We start from the raw sequence: 17,701 nt of genomic DNA, 5'->3' as shown, positions 1-17,701 counted from the left end.
TTCAAGTTACCGTTCTTATGCTTTCATACGAAGGTTTGTTACAACTCTTTTCTCTGTCACGATTGCAAGATGTGCGTATAATGAATATAAGCTCATTGTGAACTTGCACGCCTTACCCTTCAAAACAGAGGCTTCGACCTGAAGCTCACTGAAATTGATGGATTTTTTCTACCTGCTCTAAAGATCACAGCTAACAAGTGTTGCTGTAATTTCTCCATTTGTACTCTATTGGGTTTTATTTCCTCATAACAGAATTTAAATACAAGTCCATCGTTCTTCACTGAAGAATTTTAGCATAGGCTTATTTTAGATATGCTTTTAATGATTAATAGTACTCTTAAGAGCTAAGAAAATACTTCAGCACTCAGCTGACCAGCAACAGACTATGTGATCAAGTGCTTACTTGACATTTCACTGAGAATGGAAATCTTTGTCTACAGTCACTGATGTCTTCCAACCAGAGTGGATATTCCTATTTATTTTTCTTTTGCCCTCTTCCATTCTCATTTTCCATGTACATATTCTATAATGAAACTTTTGTATTACACTTTATATTCTGTCTCTTCTCTTTTGAACAAGGTCCCTTTTGTTTCACCTTTTAATTTTGATTATTTTTTCCACTTGGTTTCATTTGTCTCTAGTAAACAAATTGTCTCTTTTCTCCTTTTTCTGATTTAAGAATAGTGACCTTGCTATGTTATTTTATAGTAATCTCATCTGAGCTGTAGAGAATTACAAGGTTCTTTATTTGAATTCAATAGAAACAAGCTCACTCCAATAATAATATCTCAAGTTAACATCTCCAGTATGTTCTAAAAGTGCTCTTCATGCTGTTTTTTTCACTCCTTAAACAGACCAGCTTTGACACAAGCAGGTGTTTGAAGTCAATTAGACTATATCTTATTAAATCCGGAATGAGTTTCACCCAACACTTCTGTTTAAGTTAGGGATTTAGGTTAAACAGCAACAAGCAACTTTCTGCAACTTCCTCTATCTCACAGGAGCTGTTTTCTCAGTGTATTAAAAGGATGCATATAATTCGTAGTCTATGAAAAAAATATCTCATAATGGAGAGAAACCTTCTCTTTGACCATTTTCCTTCTTTCGTCCTTTATGGTTCCAAGTTATCTCTCCGATTTACAAGTTTCTTGCCCTGGGTGTGAAGGAGGGTTGGGATACCTTATCCTCAAAGCTGCTGGACCCAATCAGTGATGTTTCAGGCCAAACATGGAACTGATTTGCTCCCATAAGCAATTTAAGCAATGTTTCAGCAAAGCTGGCATAAGTGTAAATCAGCACAGAACAACAGAATGAGGTGTTACATTTCTGCAATGCTCTGAAGGTGAAAATGTCGTGACAATTCTGATTATTGCTGGTAACTAAGTAGCCAGAGAAAGGCAATCTGCAATTATGTTTACTTCCCACTTGGCATTTCAAATGGAAAAAAGCAAGCAAGCAAATTTTCAAATAATATTTCCAGAGCTGAAGCCAGACCAGGAGGTACTAAAGCAATTACTTCAGCAGCTTGCTTTTATAATGGGAGTCAGCAGCAACACGTTTCATTTCTAGGTAACTTCCTAGGCTCCCAAGGAACATGACATCTAAAGTCTGGAAAGATGTCAAAACAGTAGCATGCAATTCACAGCAACTCAGAAACAAAGCACCAAAAATATACTCCTTCAGCAAACATAATTTCTGTCAATTTTTTCCTGAAACAGAACCACATAGAGGATAATTATATTATAGCAGGAGAAAAAAGTTTTGTATTCAGCTGTGAACAGTAGACACTGTTTGTCAGAGTTGATTTTAAAGTATTTTTGCTCTTGAATTTAGAGCAGGATTGTGTCTATATAATTAGATGGGAGAATATTTTTTCGAGGTGGCTGAAGGTCAAATCCCATCATGCTTATTTATACTTTGGCTATGAATAGTTCCACTGATCTCAATAAGACTTCTGGAGGAGTACCCAAGGTGAGTAATGATGAAAAACTTGGTTATTAAAAAAGAAAGGGCAAAAGCAAAACAGAATGGTTTCATAAGATCAATCAACAGCAAATTTCTAAATAGTGAAATTGAAAATGTGCTGGAAAGAGTGACACAGAAATGAATTCCCAGAAACACTATGATGTGAAGGGATCCACTGGGGAGTGGTGTATTTTATTTTAATCGTAAATATATAGTTAAAGACACAGAAAAATAGGAAATTCTTAATGCAGCATCTTTATGTAAACTCTCTACAGGATATTACAGTATGGCAATGTTTCAAATATAATGATGTTGCCCTTATGCTGTGTTTGAAATTATTTTGATAAACCTTAGGGTTGTTTTAGTAGGCTTTAGTGCCTGGATATAATGTCTAATACAGTGAAAGTACAACTAACTAGCTATCAACCCAAATCTGAAATACTCTTGTTTTTTATGTCCTTACACAAGTTAGAAAGCAGCTGGAAGTCCTCTTTCATATCCTAGGATGGAAAGATTTTCTGTTACAGAAGTAACTTACTAGCAAAATCATCATAGCATCCTTTTTTCTAGTTCTAAATTAGGACTACAAGAGGGCTTGGAAGTTTATACAGTAAGTTTCTAATTTGAAGACTACAAACTTCAGCGAAATTTTCCAGTATCGCTCTCCAAAAACATGCTGATATCAACTATATTTGCATATTCTAATTTCCACTTTGATCATCCTTTCTTCTCTTAATCTCCAAGTCCCATCTTCACACATGTAAGTAAATTATGACTGTCTTTCTACCCCTAATTACGATAATATTTCCTTTCTAAATAAGTTCTGTTACCCACCAATAGCTGGTGCATCCCTTGCCCAAGGGCCAGATGTAGGTGGATGAAGCAAACACCCGTGAAGGGGTTCCATGCTTTCAGGAGCAATCACTGTGATAAATTTCATTTCACAGTGATCAGTTTATGATTTGAAGGTCACAACGTTATCTTTCTGTAAGGGGATAAAAAGACAGCTGTCCTTTACTGCCAAATGCAATCAAATTCTTTCGACCTTTAACAAGCGCCCAGAGGAGAAGTCCCACTTCTCTCTGCATACTGGTGGTATGGGTGGGTAAGAGTTCAAAGAGGAAGGAAAAAAAGGGATCACAATGGCTCATCTAGCCAAGAGGTGAATTAAAAGTGTAGTAACATGGCTAGAGGCAGGACAAAATATAACTCCTGACTGGATGTGATTATGCCCTGAGGCAAAGTTGTCTGTGACACTCCTTAATGGCCTTTTCTTCCTGACCAGGAACAAGGCGGACAAGCTTGGTACCACATGAATTTCTTCATAAAGAATAGCTATGGCTCACAGCCTAGAGAGATGACTTAAAATTAGGGTATAAAACGCAGAAGATCCTTGATATGAATGAATGTCAATAGTAATGAGGTGGGCCTAACTGAAAACACAAGTCTATTTTTCTGTGTATGTGGCTTGTTAAAATTATTCACATGATGACAGTATTGAACTCGCAAATAAAGTTCCTCAAACTGTCACAAACACTGTAACTTCACACTGAAAGGTCACAAATTGTATTTGTTTTGTCATTATTAGTCACTAGGAATGTGCCATCTGATTCTGCCAAACCTGCACACAGATTTCCATTCATGGGCTGCTGCAGTCCATAGGACGTCTCGTAGATACATGGATTTGTTTATCACGAACAAGAATCTTGATGAGGTTTTAAGAACTAAAGCACCTTCTGTCTTACTACCAGGTAATTTCCTCCATCCCTTTCATGATGCTGGAAACAGTGAAAAGCTTTTTATAGTCCATAATTCTCTAACTTCTTGTAGGCATATAGACCTCCGTACACATCCAGAGGGCCCTATTAAACTCCAGGAACATGATGTAATAGTAGGATAGCCTTGTGTTATCATGTTTTGATGGACTCTGATTAGACCTTAAAATGCTGCAGACAAAGAAAAGAAACCTCTGCAAAACTTGTATTTTGTGTACTTACTAGAACTTCTGCATTGTGACCACTTTGAATCACAATTGCTTACTTTCTGATTGAGCCCCCAGTCCTATATTTCCATGTGATTTGGTGAGTACATCCAAGCTAAGCCCCCCAGAAATTCAGGACAAATTTTTTTTCTTTCACATAGCAGAAAATCTAGAAAGACTAGAACATGGATTCTCTCATACAGTAAAACACACCAATCTATCTAGATAGGTACAAAATGCTGGAGGACCTGGATGATTCTTGGTGAATGGGAAGTGCTAGGGAGGAGAGAATTGAGCAGGCTAGCAGTGTGGACACAGCAGGGCTGCTCCCTCCACACGGTGCTGGCTGCTGGCCGTTCACAAACTCAGATTCCTTGCTGAAGAGAGCTGATTTGAGACCTTGACTCACAGCTAAGCAACGAAGGCTAAGCTAACTTCCTACAGAAGGCCTGGCTGGGGACCTCCTCCTGAGCCCCTCTTTTCATCTGCATTTCTAGTATCTGTGCATCAGGGAAGAGCTTACTACAGCTTGGTGGCTGTATCTACAAGTTCAGGTTGCTTCATGGTTTCTATCTAAGACCTTCTTTTCAGCTGCCTGTAACAGACAAATTCTAATCATCCAGGTCAGGCTTTTCCATGATGAGGATGTCTCAGGTTGGTTAATTTACTTGCCTCATTCTCAGTGTGCTGTGATTCGGACACCTACCAGGCAGAAGTATATGTGCTTGTTCGGTCCTGGTGGAAGAGACAAGTCCTACAGCTGAGGTGCTCCAAGGGCTTCGAGGGGCAGGGCACGGACACCTGCTGAGGGGAAGCAAAGGCCCATGCACCTCACTGGTGCTAGCGTGAGCTGCAGGTTGGGGAAGGGTCAGGCGGAAGCACAAGGAAAGGGGTGGGAAAAGGAGAGGGAGAAAAGGGTGGAACTGCAACCCTAGAGAGAGCAGACTAACTCCTGATTTGCTGTGCAGGGTGATTTCGCTTGACTAGGGCATGTAGGTTGTGGACTAACCCATGGGATGAAGAGGAAGAGCCCAGTCTCTGCAAGGGTAAATATGCAGACAGAGCAGTGGCAACGTGATGAATAGCTCGCTCAGGCTTTGTAGCCTGAAAGAGAACACCTTGAGACTGAGCTGTAGGTAGGGCTGTCTGGAAGATGATGAGTGCAAATATTTCTGTTTAATGAGCATGCACGCTCATTTGCTCATTTAGAAGAAAGAAGTCATAAAGGAAGGCAATAAGCAGAAACAAAACCAGAAATTGCCGTGCCTCGCAAACTGCTACCTGCTTGTAGCTTTTGCAGTGACCTCATGCCTCGCAAAGAGGTGCAACAAATAAACCACTGGCGTGCCAGCACGTTTTGAGGACAAGGAATAAGCCGCCCTTATTGCCCTTCTCTTTTGTTTGTAAGGCCTTGCCTAGGATGCACTAGATAACTGAGGTACATGCCTCTGTTTTATGGATTCATCTCTGTTTAAAAAGCAGCAGCGTGTTTCTTTCAGCAGTTTATACCTCCTTTTCACTACCAATAGTCCCACTGAGGTCCCCTGTGGTACCTCCAGAAAGCACTCATCTGGTTATGGATGTTCAACATCCCAGAAGACAGAAACACTGCCAAAGGAGGAAAAGGAGAGGTGGATTGAGGTGCTGAACAGCAAGGCTATAGCAAACCTGTGACACGTTGGGAGCAACAGTTAGCAGCTGACATGATATACACCTTCAGCCACTTGCTCAATTTGTCTCCAAAAGAAGATCATCTCAGCAAAAATCACCTCTGTTCTGTGACAAACATCTCACCCCATGTGAACTTACAAAATACTCTTAGCCTGGAGACCAAATGGGGCCCATAAGCAGGACAGTGTGTATAAATACCTAGGGAAGGCTGGCAAGGAAGGAAACAACAGGCTCTAATTTTCTCCTGCAAAATTAGGCAGCTTTCATAGTGTGGGAGACTAGAAGGTCGAGTTGCCCTGACGCCAGTACAGCCATTATTGGCTCAGGTTTTTGGCTAGTGCACAAGGCTGACATTCCCATTCTTGAGGGGTTTTTACTCTAGCACAGAAATCGCTAGGAAACTTTAATGTGTTGTCTGCTTCCATAAGCTAGCCCAAGTGTCTGAGTTCCAGAACATCTGGAGACCAGCCATGGTGACCACATCGCCACGCTGTCAGAAAGGCTAATGAGCAACCTCACTGTAATTAAATGGTGTCCTCAGATGCTCTCCAATGAAAAAAAAATGAAGCCCAGACAATATGTGCAGCCTGCATTCATGCACTACCCAGACAGTGAAGTATTCCATAGTCCTTCCTATCAAGCAACTTTTGACATTCTTCATGCCCATACTTACTACAGGGGAGACCTCCTGCTACAGGCCACTCAGTGATTTGGGGAAATCCTCTTGCAACAGGCCTACACATCTGAGGGCTCAAGAGCAAATTACAGGCTCTTAATGTTTTCCCAAATATTTTCACATATGCTCTGTTATTATCTATATTGCATTACAGACTATCATGAGCCATTCGACTTTAACAACAGGCGACTTAAATTGTATGCTGTAGATTGGAGTGCATTCAACAGAAAGAGAGGTTGGCTGTAATAACCAAATGCACTGTGCCTAGCAAACGTGTCCTCCTGAGGTCAGTGGAAGCTCAGACTGCTGAGGACTTCACAAACGTGAGTCTTCAAAAGCTTACCTTGGGAGCCCTTCTGCGTACCTTCTACATACCTGTCCACATCACCATTTCCCTGAATTCTCCCAAGGATCTGAAACAACGCATGGTACCCTCCAATACTATTGCGCCTGATTATCAGGGGTAGATTACTATGAAACAGAGGTGATCCTTTAAGAGGTGAGTGAGAGGTGCACAGTAGTGGGATAATACTCATCCCTGGCCCAGTCAGAGTCGTCAGCTGTGGTACCAGGTCCAAATGAGTATTGGGCCGGATGGATTTGTTGTCTCACTTAGCTAGGCTATGATTATACAAAAGTAATACATTGCCATCAGTGCAAGTTGGCTGGTGGCACTTTCAGGAGAGTTCCTTGTCTGTCAGACTGCTGCTAGCTGGACATACGCACGCTCAGAAATGTGGGGATGTGGGTATCTGTTTCAAGCAACCATGGAAAACATCTGTGAAGGGAGCGGTGTTGTCTCTTTATCGTGCATGTTATTTATTAACAAAACCTAAAATCCCAGTTGCATTTTCAGCCTATTATTGAAACTGGCTTATGTACTAATTTCTCTGTGTCACTGTTAGAAACTATTGATACCTGGTTTGGACACCAGAAAGAGCTACATTTCACTAGTACATGCAAATAACTAAATTACAGCAGAATCTTGGTAAAACACAGGTATAATTGTTTTAAGCGCTTCAACTGATACGATTTGGTAGCAGAAGCACTGCTGTAAATCGATAGTCGTACTTAAGCTTTTAGGTGTTTCTTTATTATGTGGACAGTAAATCAAGGCATAAAGTGAGAGTACCTACGCTGAGGATCCCTTTACCCATTCAGATCTTCATGGGCTAAGCTCATTGATAGAAGATCCTTCTTTCCTCTTTCTGAAATGGTGCCTGCTGCTTCAAAAGGGTGTGACATTGCACGTGGGAATTTGCAAATAGCATCCATGCAAAGAGAATGTGTGTTCTTTCTATACTTTCATACCAGGCACCCAGAAGAGACTTGCTAGCTTTGCACACCTTCAGGGAATCACTTTGATTCAGTGAGCTTCTTTTTCCCAACTCTGGGATTGTGATGGGAATCCAGGCAGGAAACAGGAATCTGAGGCAAAGGCTGCACACACTACAGCAAAATATTGTCATACAATGATGAAAGTGAAACAACCCCTGCCTCACATGATATTTCACACAGCCCTGAATCACATCCCATATTATTATTTTTGAGTCTCTCGTACAATTTCCCCCACCCCCAAATAATTCAACATCTTTGCTTTTTGGGTACCTCCGGTGCTTTAATATCTGGTGGATACCTGATTCTGAACTGAAATTATTTATCACCAGCTACAGCTGCAAAACCACAAATCTGGGCAGTAAAAGCAGAATACGCAAAATTAACTGGGCATGGCTTAAAAAAAATACTGCTACACAGCTATTCCTTTTTAGCAGGTAAGCAAAAATCAAAACACCTAATAAATGTGAAACCCAGACTGGCTAAAAAAATTCTATCAGTTTCAACATGAGATATGCAAGAGTGAGGATGCGTGTTCGTTCATTTTGAAAAGTGCTGCTACTTGAACACTTCTGTGTGGGAGGAGGGACAGGAAAGTAATAACGGCTAAGTTCTCTTAAAAATGCTGTTTACAGTTGTTTCCCCTCCAGTTGGTTTACACATTATCCCTTTCCTTGCCCAAAACTTGTAACATGTTTACTTCCCATCAAAGTATCTTTCCAGATTTCTTTGGCACGAAGAAAACTGATGCAAAACCGATAAGCTAGGTCTCTGGGTGATGTAAATGATGGCAGTTCTGACACCCGAACTGGAATTAAGCTGAATTACAGCAGCTGGGCAATTGCCTGTGAAGGTGGGTAGACCTGTCACTTGGAAAATAACCCCTGGTTCCCGCAGAACACCTTGCTCTCACCAAGGCCAACGTGCCTGGCAGCTCTCACAGCCCCGTGGGACATCCCGATTTCGGAGCAACTTTCTGCCTCTGCCTTCACGCCCTGGGAGGGGAGCGGAGGACGCGGGTTTCCCGCTGGGGCTCGGCGGGCTCCGGGAGTGCTGCGGGACCGGTTACTTCGTTATCTCCGGCTGGAAGGATTCCGGCAGCCCGGGGCGCGCCAGGATCCCCCGCAGGCTGAGCGTGGCCGGGCTCCGGCCCGACGCCCCCGCAGGATCCGGCCCTGCCGTGGCGGTACCGGGGCGGCCGGGACGAGTCCCGCGGCTCCCCCGGGGCAGGGCTGAGCCGGAGGCCCGGGGGCTGGGGGGTGCGCGGAGCTCTGGCCGCCTCCCCGCCCGCGTCCCCTCCCCCTGGCGCCGGCGGAGGGCGGGGGCAGGAGCGGGGCCGGGCCGGGGGTAGGAGGAGCCGGAGCTGGGGCCGGATCGCGGCGGCTCCGGCGGAGCCCCCGAAGTTTGCGCTGCCGGCGGAGGGCGGCCCGCGGGCCTTGTCCCGCCGCTTCCGGGGCTCCGCCGCGCCGGGCGGAGCGGGCCGGCGGGCGCCCGGGGGAAGCGGGCGGGCGGCAGCCGACCGCCGGCAGGACGGACCGGGCCGGGCCGAGCCGAGCCGCGATGAAGAAGCCGGACGGGAAGGTGGTGCTGCTGGGGGACATGAACGTGGGCAAGACCTCCCTGCTGCACCGCTACATGGAGCGGCGCTTCCAGGAGACGGTCAGCACCGTCGGCGGCGCCTTCTACCTCAAGCAGTGGGGGCCGTACAACATCTCCATCTGGGACACGGCAGGTGAGACCCCGCGCGGTGCGGTGCGGTGCGGCCCGGAGGAGCGGAGGGGGGGGGGGGTCCCGTGTCCCCGGGGGTGTTTGCCGGCGGGATGCTCCGCTCCGCTCCTGAGGGACCGGTGAGAGCGGCGCTTGCCTCCCCGCCGCCTCGGGCTGGGGCTGCCTGCCGACGCCGCCCGGGTTTCGGTCACTGTGCATGTGTTTGTCGTTCCCCTCGTTTTGGTTGGGCCCGAACGTAGGAGCTGTCGGTGCGGGGTAGCTGCGGTCGGGTGGCCTCGCTCGGGACAGCCTCGCCTTTCCGAGACCCGGAGCGCAGGACGGAGGGTGAACCCCGCTGTGCCCCGGGCGGGGGGCCGGCACCGGGGCGGCTGCCCTGCCTGCCCGGTGCTCGGTGCGTTATTTCGGTACTACCGTAAAGCCAAGTCGCCTAAAACGAACAGTTTGGCGGTAGGACAAAGTCTGAAAAGAAACACGTTTTTGACGGGCCAAAAGGGGCTTCACAACTGCTAATCTGTAGCGTCTTTGGACCTGCTTTGCGAAATGTGGGTGTACAGGGGAGGCTGCGGTGCCTGTTTGCTTCCTTCGGCCCGAGCAGACGGCGACTGACTGCACATTCAGGCAGAAGTTGAAGAGGTTACGGCTTCTGTTCATCGCTTCTCTTCTCGCTGCGTGCTTTTAAATGCCCAGTTGATACCACCTGGTGTCAGACTTTCAAATACAGGCAGCTCCCGAACCGTTCAGACGTGGCTTGCTCTTTCCCTGCAGGAATAAGAGCCAGCACATAAAAGATTTAATGTGTGGAGAGCATGGGCTGCAGGCAGTTTCTCCCTGGGATGGCAGTGAGGGGTTGTCTGGCCCGCTGTGTGGCTGCAGGCAGCATCTCCAGGATGCGGGAGGGAGGGTGAGTTGTGGTTTGAAGTCCCGGGATGGAGGACGTGGGAAGGCATAGGGTGGAGAAGTAGTTTGTGGTCTTGGTCATATGAATATCTTGGTCTTGGTTATTAGGTCAGGAAGCTCTGCTCTGTCATGCTGAGGGCCAGAGTAGCCTGAAAAATTGGGTCTGTGAGCATTCTTCCCGTTAAATTGCTCACGTGAGAAATATCTTGTTCAATGTTTTCCTTGTTTTCACGTTTAGCCAAATTTTGTAAAAATTCGTTATTGGCAACATGGAGAATGCAGGTTATATATTCTTGTGAAACTTGGGGAGCTGCAGCATCTTGCAATATTCCAGTTTCCTCTTGATGACGTTTGGGAGGGAAGTTCATTTGCTGTGTCACTTCATGTCACAATCTAGTCCAAAATGTCTTTTCCTGTGTCGGGAAGGGGGGAATGAAACTGCCGAAAAGTTATGCTGAAACACTTTTTGGAGGGGGGGGAGGAAATGGTTAAGAGCTTTTGCTTTTTGCATTTCTTGATCTATTACTATGGTGAAAGCCCTCTGCCAGTAGTTCTGTTTTAAATACGCTTTCCATGTCCTTTGCAGTATTTTTTAGTAAAAAATAAATCTCCTTTAGTTCTAGAATTGACATGTTTTATTGTGGGCAGTCTCCTGTGGGCAATTGCTGCTTGTTTCTAGTAGGCCAGACCCACGTGGGTGATTAGCAGTGGGCTTTGCTTCAACAGAGGGTTATCTTGGTGAGATTGTTCTTTGAGAATTTCCCTTATGACCTTCTGCTTTTTTTTTATCATATGTGATAAAATGAGTCCCTCCAAAGTTTTGTCTTCTGGTTTTACAGCCCTTTTTTCAGTCGTTTATTCTTATTGCAGTATTTTATTCACTGTTAGTTGAGGATTCAGGTTCCAGCTCTACGTGGGATCTGGAAAGCTCCAGAGCTGGTTCTTCATATGCCAGGTGAATCGCCCAGGCTTGTGTTGTCTCAGGGCAATGCAAGTGGATAGAGCTCGTTGCCTTCCCAGTGGCTGGGGTTCCCTCTGCACCCTGGAGCAGGGCCGCTGCCGATGCTGCTGCTGCCTATGTAGCACTGCAGTAGAAGCTCCTGCTGCTTCCCAAGCTCAGCAGGGGAGCCTTGGAATCCTGTAGCAGGATTGCTGAAGCTGTATTTGCAGAGTGCTGGTTGAGAAGTAGTGTTGTTTTGTACTGAGGGCGGCATAACGCATCTTCCTTGCTCTTCTCTGTTGTTGGAGTGAGTACTCAGCCCAGCATCCCCTCTCTTGTGTTTCAGAGGCAGGTGTGGGCTCTTGCACTGTCTCCCTGTTGACTTGTGTTCCTGCAGAGCAATGGAAGTTGCCAAGACCAGGCTAGACTGCGTTGGGGCCCGTGGGCTCTGGGCTATTAACAGCTCTCATTAATCTTCTAAGAAATAGCAGCTCCCAGAGCACACATATGCTTTCTTGTGTCCTGTGAAGAAGGAAGGGACCTTGTGGGTGTTGCAACTCTGATGTTAACAAGGGGATTCAAAAGCCTGTGGGTTTATTTTTTTATTTTTCTTTTGTGTGGACCTTAGGCTTTTGCTGGCCATGTGTCTGCAGTCCTTGGGCTGTGGCTCTTATCCTTCTGTGGTGTCACTGTCTTATCTCTACCAGGTGGGTACCAAGTAAGCTTGGAATTTTTGTAGTGAGGAGGAGTTTAAAATTTAGCTCTTTTGTCTGTTTATTAACCTGACATTGCGTACTACTGAATTCTTGTGAAGCAGTTAATGGGTCATCAAATACAGATACATTGTTTTCTCTGTGTGTGAGAGATATGTAGGGGTATCCAGAAAGAAAAGATCGTCCAGGAGATTAAACATTCTTTAGCACAACAATATGACAAAAGTAGGGTTCAATGTTTGCAGCCATCTTACCTTACCTACCTAAATACTGAGTGCTGGCTCCAGATGTCTGTCTTAATACCCCAATAGTACTTTACACCATGTACAATGTAGAAATATGGAAGATTTTGCCTAGAAAATGAGGGGATGTCTGATAGTAGCTGCTACACTAGTTCGATACTGTAGTAAAATAGACAATTATATAGGATTAACTGGAATGCATGTTCTTTTTTAATTTTCTTAGTTCATGTTATATTTGGTATGTGAATGTATGTTTATTTTTGTTGTTGCTTGCCAGCATTATTTTGGGGATGTTTATCTCCATAGGAGTCCCCTATATTTTACTTTCAGTTCTGTTTGGTTGGCTATTTGTTATTCTGGTATGGGTTAGGCAGTTGGTTGTAACAATGTAAACCTTGATAAACCAAAGCTTTGTTCCTGTAATAGGGAATTTTGTTTTTACAAGATTAGACTTTAATAATTGATGAGGATATCCGCAGTAGTGGTGATCAATCAAAAGTTAAATATGTGTGGATGTTAGTACTATATCAGTTTAATTGCTGATCTTCTGAATTATTTAAAATGTGTCATTTTTACTCATCACGCTCTCGATCTTGCATCACTTCTCAGTCTGTTATTCAGAAAAAAATCACATTTTTTCCAGGAAGAATTAAATTTCCTTGCCAAAGTGCTTAAAATGTATGTTTCTTATCATTAACACTCAGTAAATCACAGAAGTGCACACCTGACCTGTTCTACCAAGACAGCCCTGAAGCGCAAATCAGTTAGTTATTCTAGGGAGGGCTCTTTTGGCTGTAGGTTCACACCCCTCCTTATCATGGAAAAATCAGCTGCTTAGTCTAGTCTACATGTTTCATATTCTTACCCGCAAGTCTTGTAAAATGGATGTGCAGAAGTTGTCAGACTTGATTATTTTTTTATGTAAATGCTCTCAGAGCAAATAATTCAACATTTCCAGTTTTCCAATCTGATGATTGTGAGAGAAGTTATTTGGCAATTGCATTCAACACAAGGAGACAAATAAGCCACAGATGGAAAAATACTTGGCAGAAGTATCATATGCTTGCTATGTTTCTATGCTCTTTTTTTTTTTTCCTAGCCATCTGCTTTTGACTGTTTCTCCATTGTCAGGGTCTTGGATAGATGGTCTTGTGTCTGACCCAGCATGGCTGCTGTTGTATTCTTGGTTTAGAGAATTATTTATTTACTACTTATATTCTGGTGCTGCAAATTGTATTTGCCGTTCTCTATTGGGGTCAGTTAGTACAAAGGAGTGAAAAAAAAAAAGTGCATAAACTATACAAAGAAGAGAAACTGTAAACTTTTAGGAAGGCTTAGTCTCCGAAGCATTTGAGTGTATCCTTTGAGACCTTCATAGTACTATGCTTGAAATAGTATTTTTCTGAACTAAGGAAGGTAAGCAACAGCATCAGCCAGAAGAACTTTCTCACTTTAAAGGATTGAAGGCTGGAGATTCAGGATGTCAAAGCTATATATATGTATATGTATGTGTATATATATACCTATCTATCTTGTAGGCAGTGCTGACAGTAACTGTGGGGTAAACCAAAACGTCCTGCTGGGTGTTGATGGTACGCAGCTCTGAGCTAGCACGTAGCCTTTTTATCTCAGGCAGAGCTAACACACCCTGAAGTTCTGAGGGTCTCTGTCCTGCTCCACCTTTAAACCTGGAATATGAATGTGTTTATTTTTCTTATTAATACTTTAATAATATACAATAATATACAATTATATATTATATAGAAAATTAAAATATTTTTATTAATAATTATTAATGTTAGCTGCAGCTCACAATGTTGTGGGAGTCTTCTTGGGTATTCAGGCATGTTTTCTGATGCCTTGATATTTCAAAAGGAAAAAGTTGTTTGTGTATTAGATTTCAGTCTCTCTAAATTGGCATCTGTTCATCTGACAGATAAGTGGTGCTCCCAGCAGCAAGATTTCTTGATTATTAGTGGTCATGTTCCCTGTGTTGCTGGCATAGTATTAGAGTGGCCAACAGGTAAGTTAATGACAAGTATTTCATAAAGTTCACTTTCTGATCCTGTAATTGTATTTTAAGAAAGAGGCTGGGTTTTGTACTTACCAACAGATAGTCATGCAGCGTTATAATGGGGAAACGTGAAGGTTAACTGGGAAAGCAAACTTCCCTTCTTTTCCTTCCTTTTATCTTGAGCTAGCTGTCTGCATGTGAGAACTGATTTGACTGTTTTCTTCTGTGAATTCTCAGCTATCAGTTCATATTTTTACACCCTCCACTCCTCTATTTTGCACCTACAGATTTTTTTGGTAACTTTTCACTTGTCAAAGCTGGTAGGGAGAAGGGAGATAAACATAGCCTGGAAAAGGCTTTTTGGTGGCTTGGGTCAGCTGCAGTTTATCTGTGTAACAAACGCTTACATCTCTTGTGGCTGGTTTGCTGGTGTCTGATGGATTGTGCTGGTGGGCATGTGTGAACTGCTTGGAGTTTTGGATCTCTGATCACCAGCTGCCTGTGCTGAGCCTTCTGGGGCTAGGTGTGAGTGCTTAGTTGGTAAGAAGCGTTAGGTTCCTCCATCCCTTCATTAGGCTTTGAGTTCCCCCCTCCCCCTGAATTTATTTGTTTCGATGTACACTTCCTTCTGCACATGTTTTTCTCCTGGAAGAGGGGTGGCCCAGCGAAGTTCTCAGAGGAAACCTGGGATGGGTCTGTGCTTGGAGTATGAACTCAGCTCAGGTGGGCTGGCCTCGGTGCTGCCCCGGAGGCAAACCTTCCTGTGTGGCCACCAGCGTCCACATTGGCTGTAGGGATGGAGGGAGCATGGTCTTCCATCATATTGAAACAGAACAAAGAAAGAGTTGGATTAAGTGGCATATTTTCCTCACAAGTGAAGACTGATAGTAGCTACTCGGTGATGTTCTGCTGGTTTTGATTTTTGGAAGTAGAGGATTACAACAGCGGAAAAGAAGCTACTCATGAGATAGACGGTTTAGGTAGGTTAGTCCAAGCCAAAGAGGACTCGGAGGCACGTGCCTTTCTGAGCCTGATGGAATGGTGACAGAGAAGCAGTTGGGGTTGGGTGTTGCTGAATGTGTGATGAGGTATCTTTAATCAAGGAGGTGGCTTGTTGGAAGGGTTTAGGGGATATCACCTCAGAAAGTGTCTTGGGCATCAGGGATCATTTAGTGAGGAAGGTGGCTGAGTGTGTATGTGTGCTCAAGAGGAGGCAGCTTAACAAGATATGAGACGGAAATGACAGAGAATAAAATGCCTTAAGTTTGTTGCCAATGAGTCATGGCTCTGGGGCCGGTTGCCACCAAGAGGCTTTGATTTTTTGCCTGTTGCCTTTGGGAAAATTATCATGCAGAATATGGTGTTGGCCCCTGCGTATTAGTTGTTCTTAATTGTTGCATGTAAAACAATGGCAGCTGAGGACCAGTGCCTCATACTCAAATAGTGTGGCTTCCCTGGAATTACTGGGTATGGGTACAGTTATAGTCCCCCAAGTCTTTTTCTTTTTCAAGAAATTTTAAGAGCGGAGGTTCAAAGGGGCAGTACGGGTAGCTGCTGAGAAAAATCTCTTGTGCATGCTGGGAAAACCCCTGAAGAGAGTTCACTGTCAGCAAGCTCCATATCTCAAGCTTCTGAGGCAGGTTCAGAGGCAGGGATAATGGGTTAGCTTTAGCCCATCCCTGGAAGCATGGTTTTGTTGTTGGGAAACAATGTAGCAGGTTACTTTTTTCTGCAATGTATATTTTCTGAGAAGAGCAGAAAAACTTGGAAAGTGATTAAAAGTATGAAGAAATAATGAATTGTCTGGAGAAACTCCTGTTTTCTGTGTCCCACAACTTAAAAATGCAACGATACATAAGTAAACTCAGAGGCAGCAAACTCAGTGCTGCTGAAAGAGTGCTTTCATATGCAAATGAAGTAAAAATATGGAAATACCTTGACAGAGTGAATTGTGAAAAATACACATCAAAAAGAAACAGGAGACAAAAGTAACACTTTGTTTATTCAGCTATGGCTAACTTGCTTTATTGAATGAGGAATTTTGCTTCTAATGTGTAATTTCAGTACTGACTCTTGGGGAGGCGAGCTAATGGGGAGGGGAAGCCACTTTGTTGTGACAACTAGACACAGACCAAGATAGATGCTGCATACAAACCTCTGCGGTAACTTCTGTGTTCCAGCCCCCACATTAAATCCCCACTTTGCACGCGGTATTTAATGATAGCTTGCAAAGTGACTGTGCCCTTCTAGCCTGAGTGGGAAACTGCTTGACGGTTCAGTGAGACACTCTCTGAATAGTACCAGTGACCCTGAGGTCTGTGCAGTCAGACCCTGAGGTCCAAAGCAGTCCGGTGGCATTGCAGCTTGGCAAACATTGGCAGCTTTGGAGTCCTTGGTAGCACCTCAGCTTCTATAATGAAAAAGGTTGTCTTTGCTTTATAATATTAGCCTGGAGTGAGGCTTGAGTTTGAGAGTCACGTTGTAAACGGGGGGGAGGGAAAGGGGTTAATGTTGACTATTTTTCAATAGCATCTGAGTGGAGGGTGGAAGGGAGAACAAGAATGTGTGTTTGTTTAGTCTCTGGTGCATGTCTGTGTTCTTGTTTTTCTGTGAAAAATTTGCTTCTTGCTTTGGCTGATACAAATGAGTTTGAAGTCCTTGAATTGATTGAATATGTCTATCTTAAATCCATGTTTTAAAGCCCTGGATCCCAAGTTGGAGAGGTACTGAGAATATTCATAATGAAGAGTTTGTGCCTTTGGAATTGCATCCTTTCTTCCCTGCTTACTGGAGAAAAAGGTGTATTTTCCAGATACCTCTGTCAAAATTGACTTGTCAGCTGAAAGGTTAGTTTAAGTGTTGACTGCTTTGTGACAGTGTTGAAAATGTATGAGGGAGGGAGGCATGGACAAGAGAAGTGGTTGGTCAAATAATGTAAATGCAGTGGCAAGGCTGCTGATGAAAATTGCACACATATGGAAACTCATCATTCTGGTGGATCAGAAGCAGGTGGGAGAAATTGTAGAAAACTTCAAAAGGGTGTCCAAGAACTGGATTGTTGGCTCAGTAAAACTAGTCTGCTAGTAAGGTGTGTGCAGAGGTGCACATAGGTGTTCTGTGCAAGAAAGCAAGTTATTAATACCCAGTTGTACTCTTTGTGAAATGTATGCCAGAGCTGCCTAAGAAATCACCAGTCTTCCAACAGTTTGAGTGTGAGGGGGGAAATACTGGGAGGGGATGGGATATTTTTCCGCCCAGTAGTTCTCTCTCTAGCTGAGTAAATAGTGTTGAGCAGAACAGCAAAAAGCTTCGTTAGCTGTAACGTAGAGATGAATGTGCACAAACTCGTGTTGACTCAAGTCTGGTTACTTCTGGGGTCCCAGGCACATTGCGTAACAGAAAACAAACTATTGTATGTTTAGGTGCCTGAACTTAGGCAGTCTGGGCTGTGATGTCTTGTTCTATTGACTATGCAATGAACTTTGGCTCTTTCCTTTGGAAGGAAGGTGACGGTGGCTGCTTAAAATACAAGTACAGGA

The 17,701-nt window shown here is 44.1% G+C and overlaps 1 protein-coding gene across 1 annotated transcript in view; it reads left to right on the top strand.

The window, feature by feature from the left end:
* Positions 1-9,022: 9,022 nt before the first annotated feature.
* Positions 9,023-17,701, top strand: part of RAB20 (RAB20, member RAS oncogene family) — a 29,179-nt gene continuing 20,500 nt past the window's right edge. Inside the window, exon 1 of the mRNA XM_040584523.1 lies at positions 9,023-9,360. Coding sequence (XP_040440457.1) covers positions 9,189-9,360 — 172 coding nt within the window. The 5' untranslated portion in view covers positions 9,023-9,188. The remainder of the gene's footprint in view (positions 9,361-17,701) is intronic.

This window comes from Falco naumanni, chromosome 2, assembly GCF_017639655.2.
Source record: "Falco naumanni isolate bFalNau1 chromosome 2, bFalNau1.pat, whole genome shotgun sequence".
Lineage (NCBI taxonomy): Eukaryota > Metazoa > Chordata > Aves > Falconiformes > Falconidae > Falco > Falco naumanni.
This window is presented reverse-complemented; position numbering and strand designations above follow the sequence as displayed.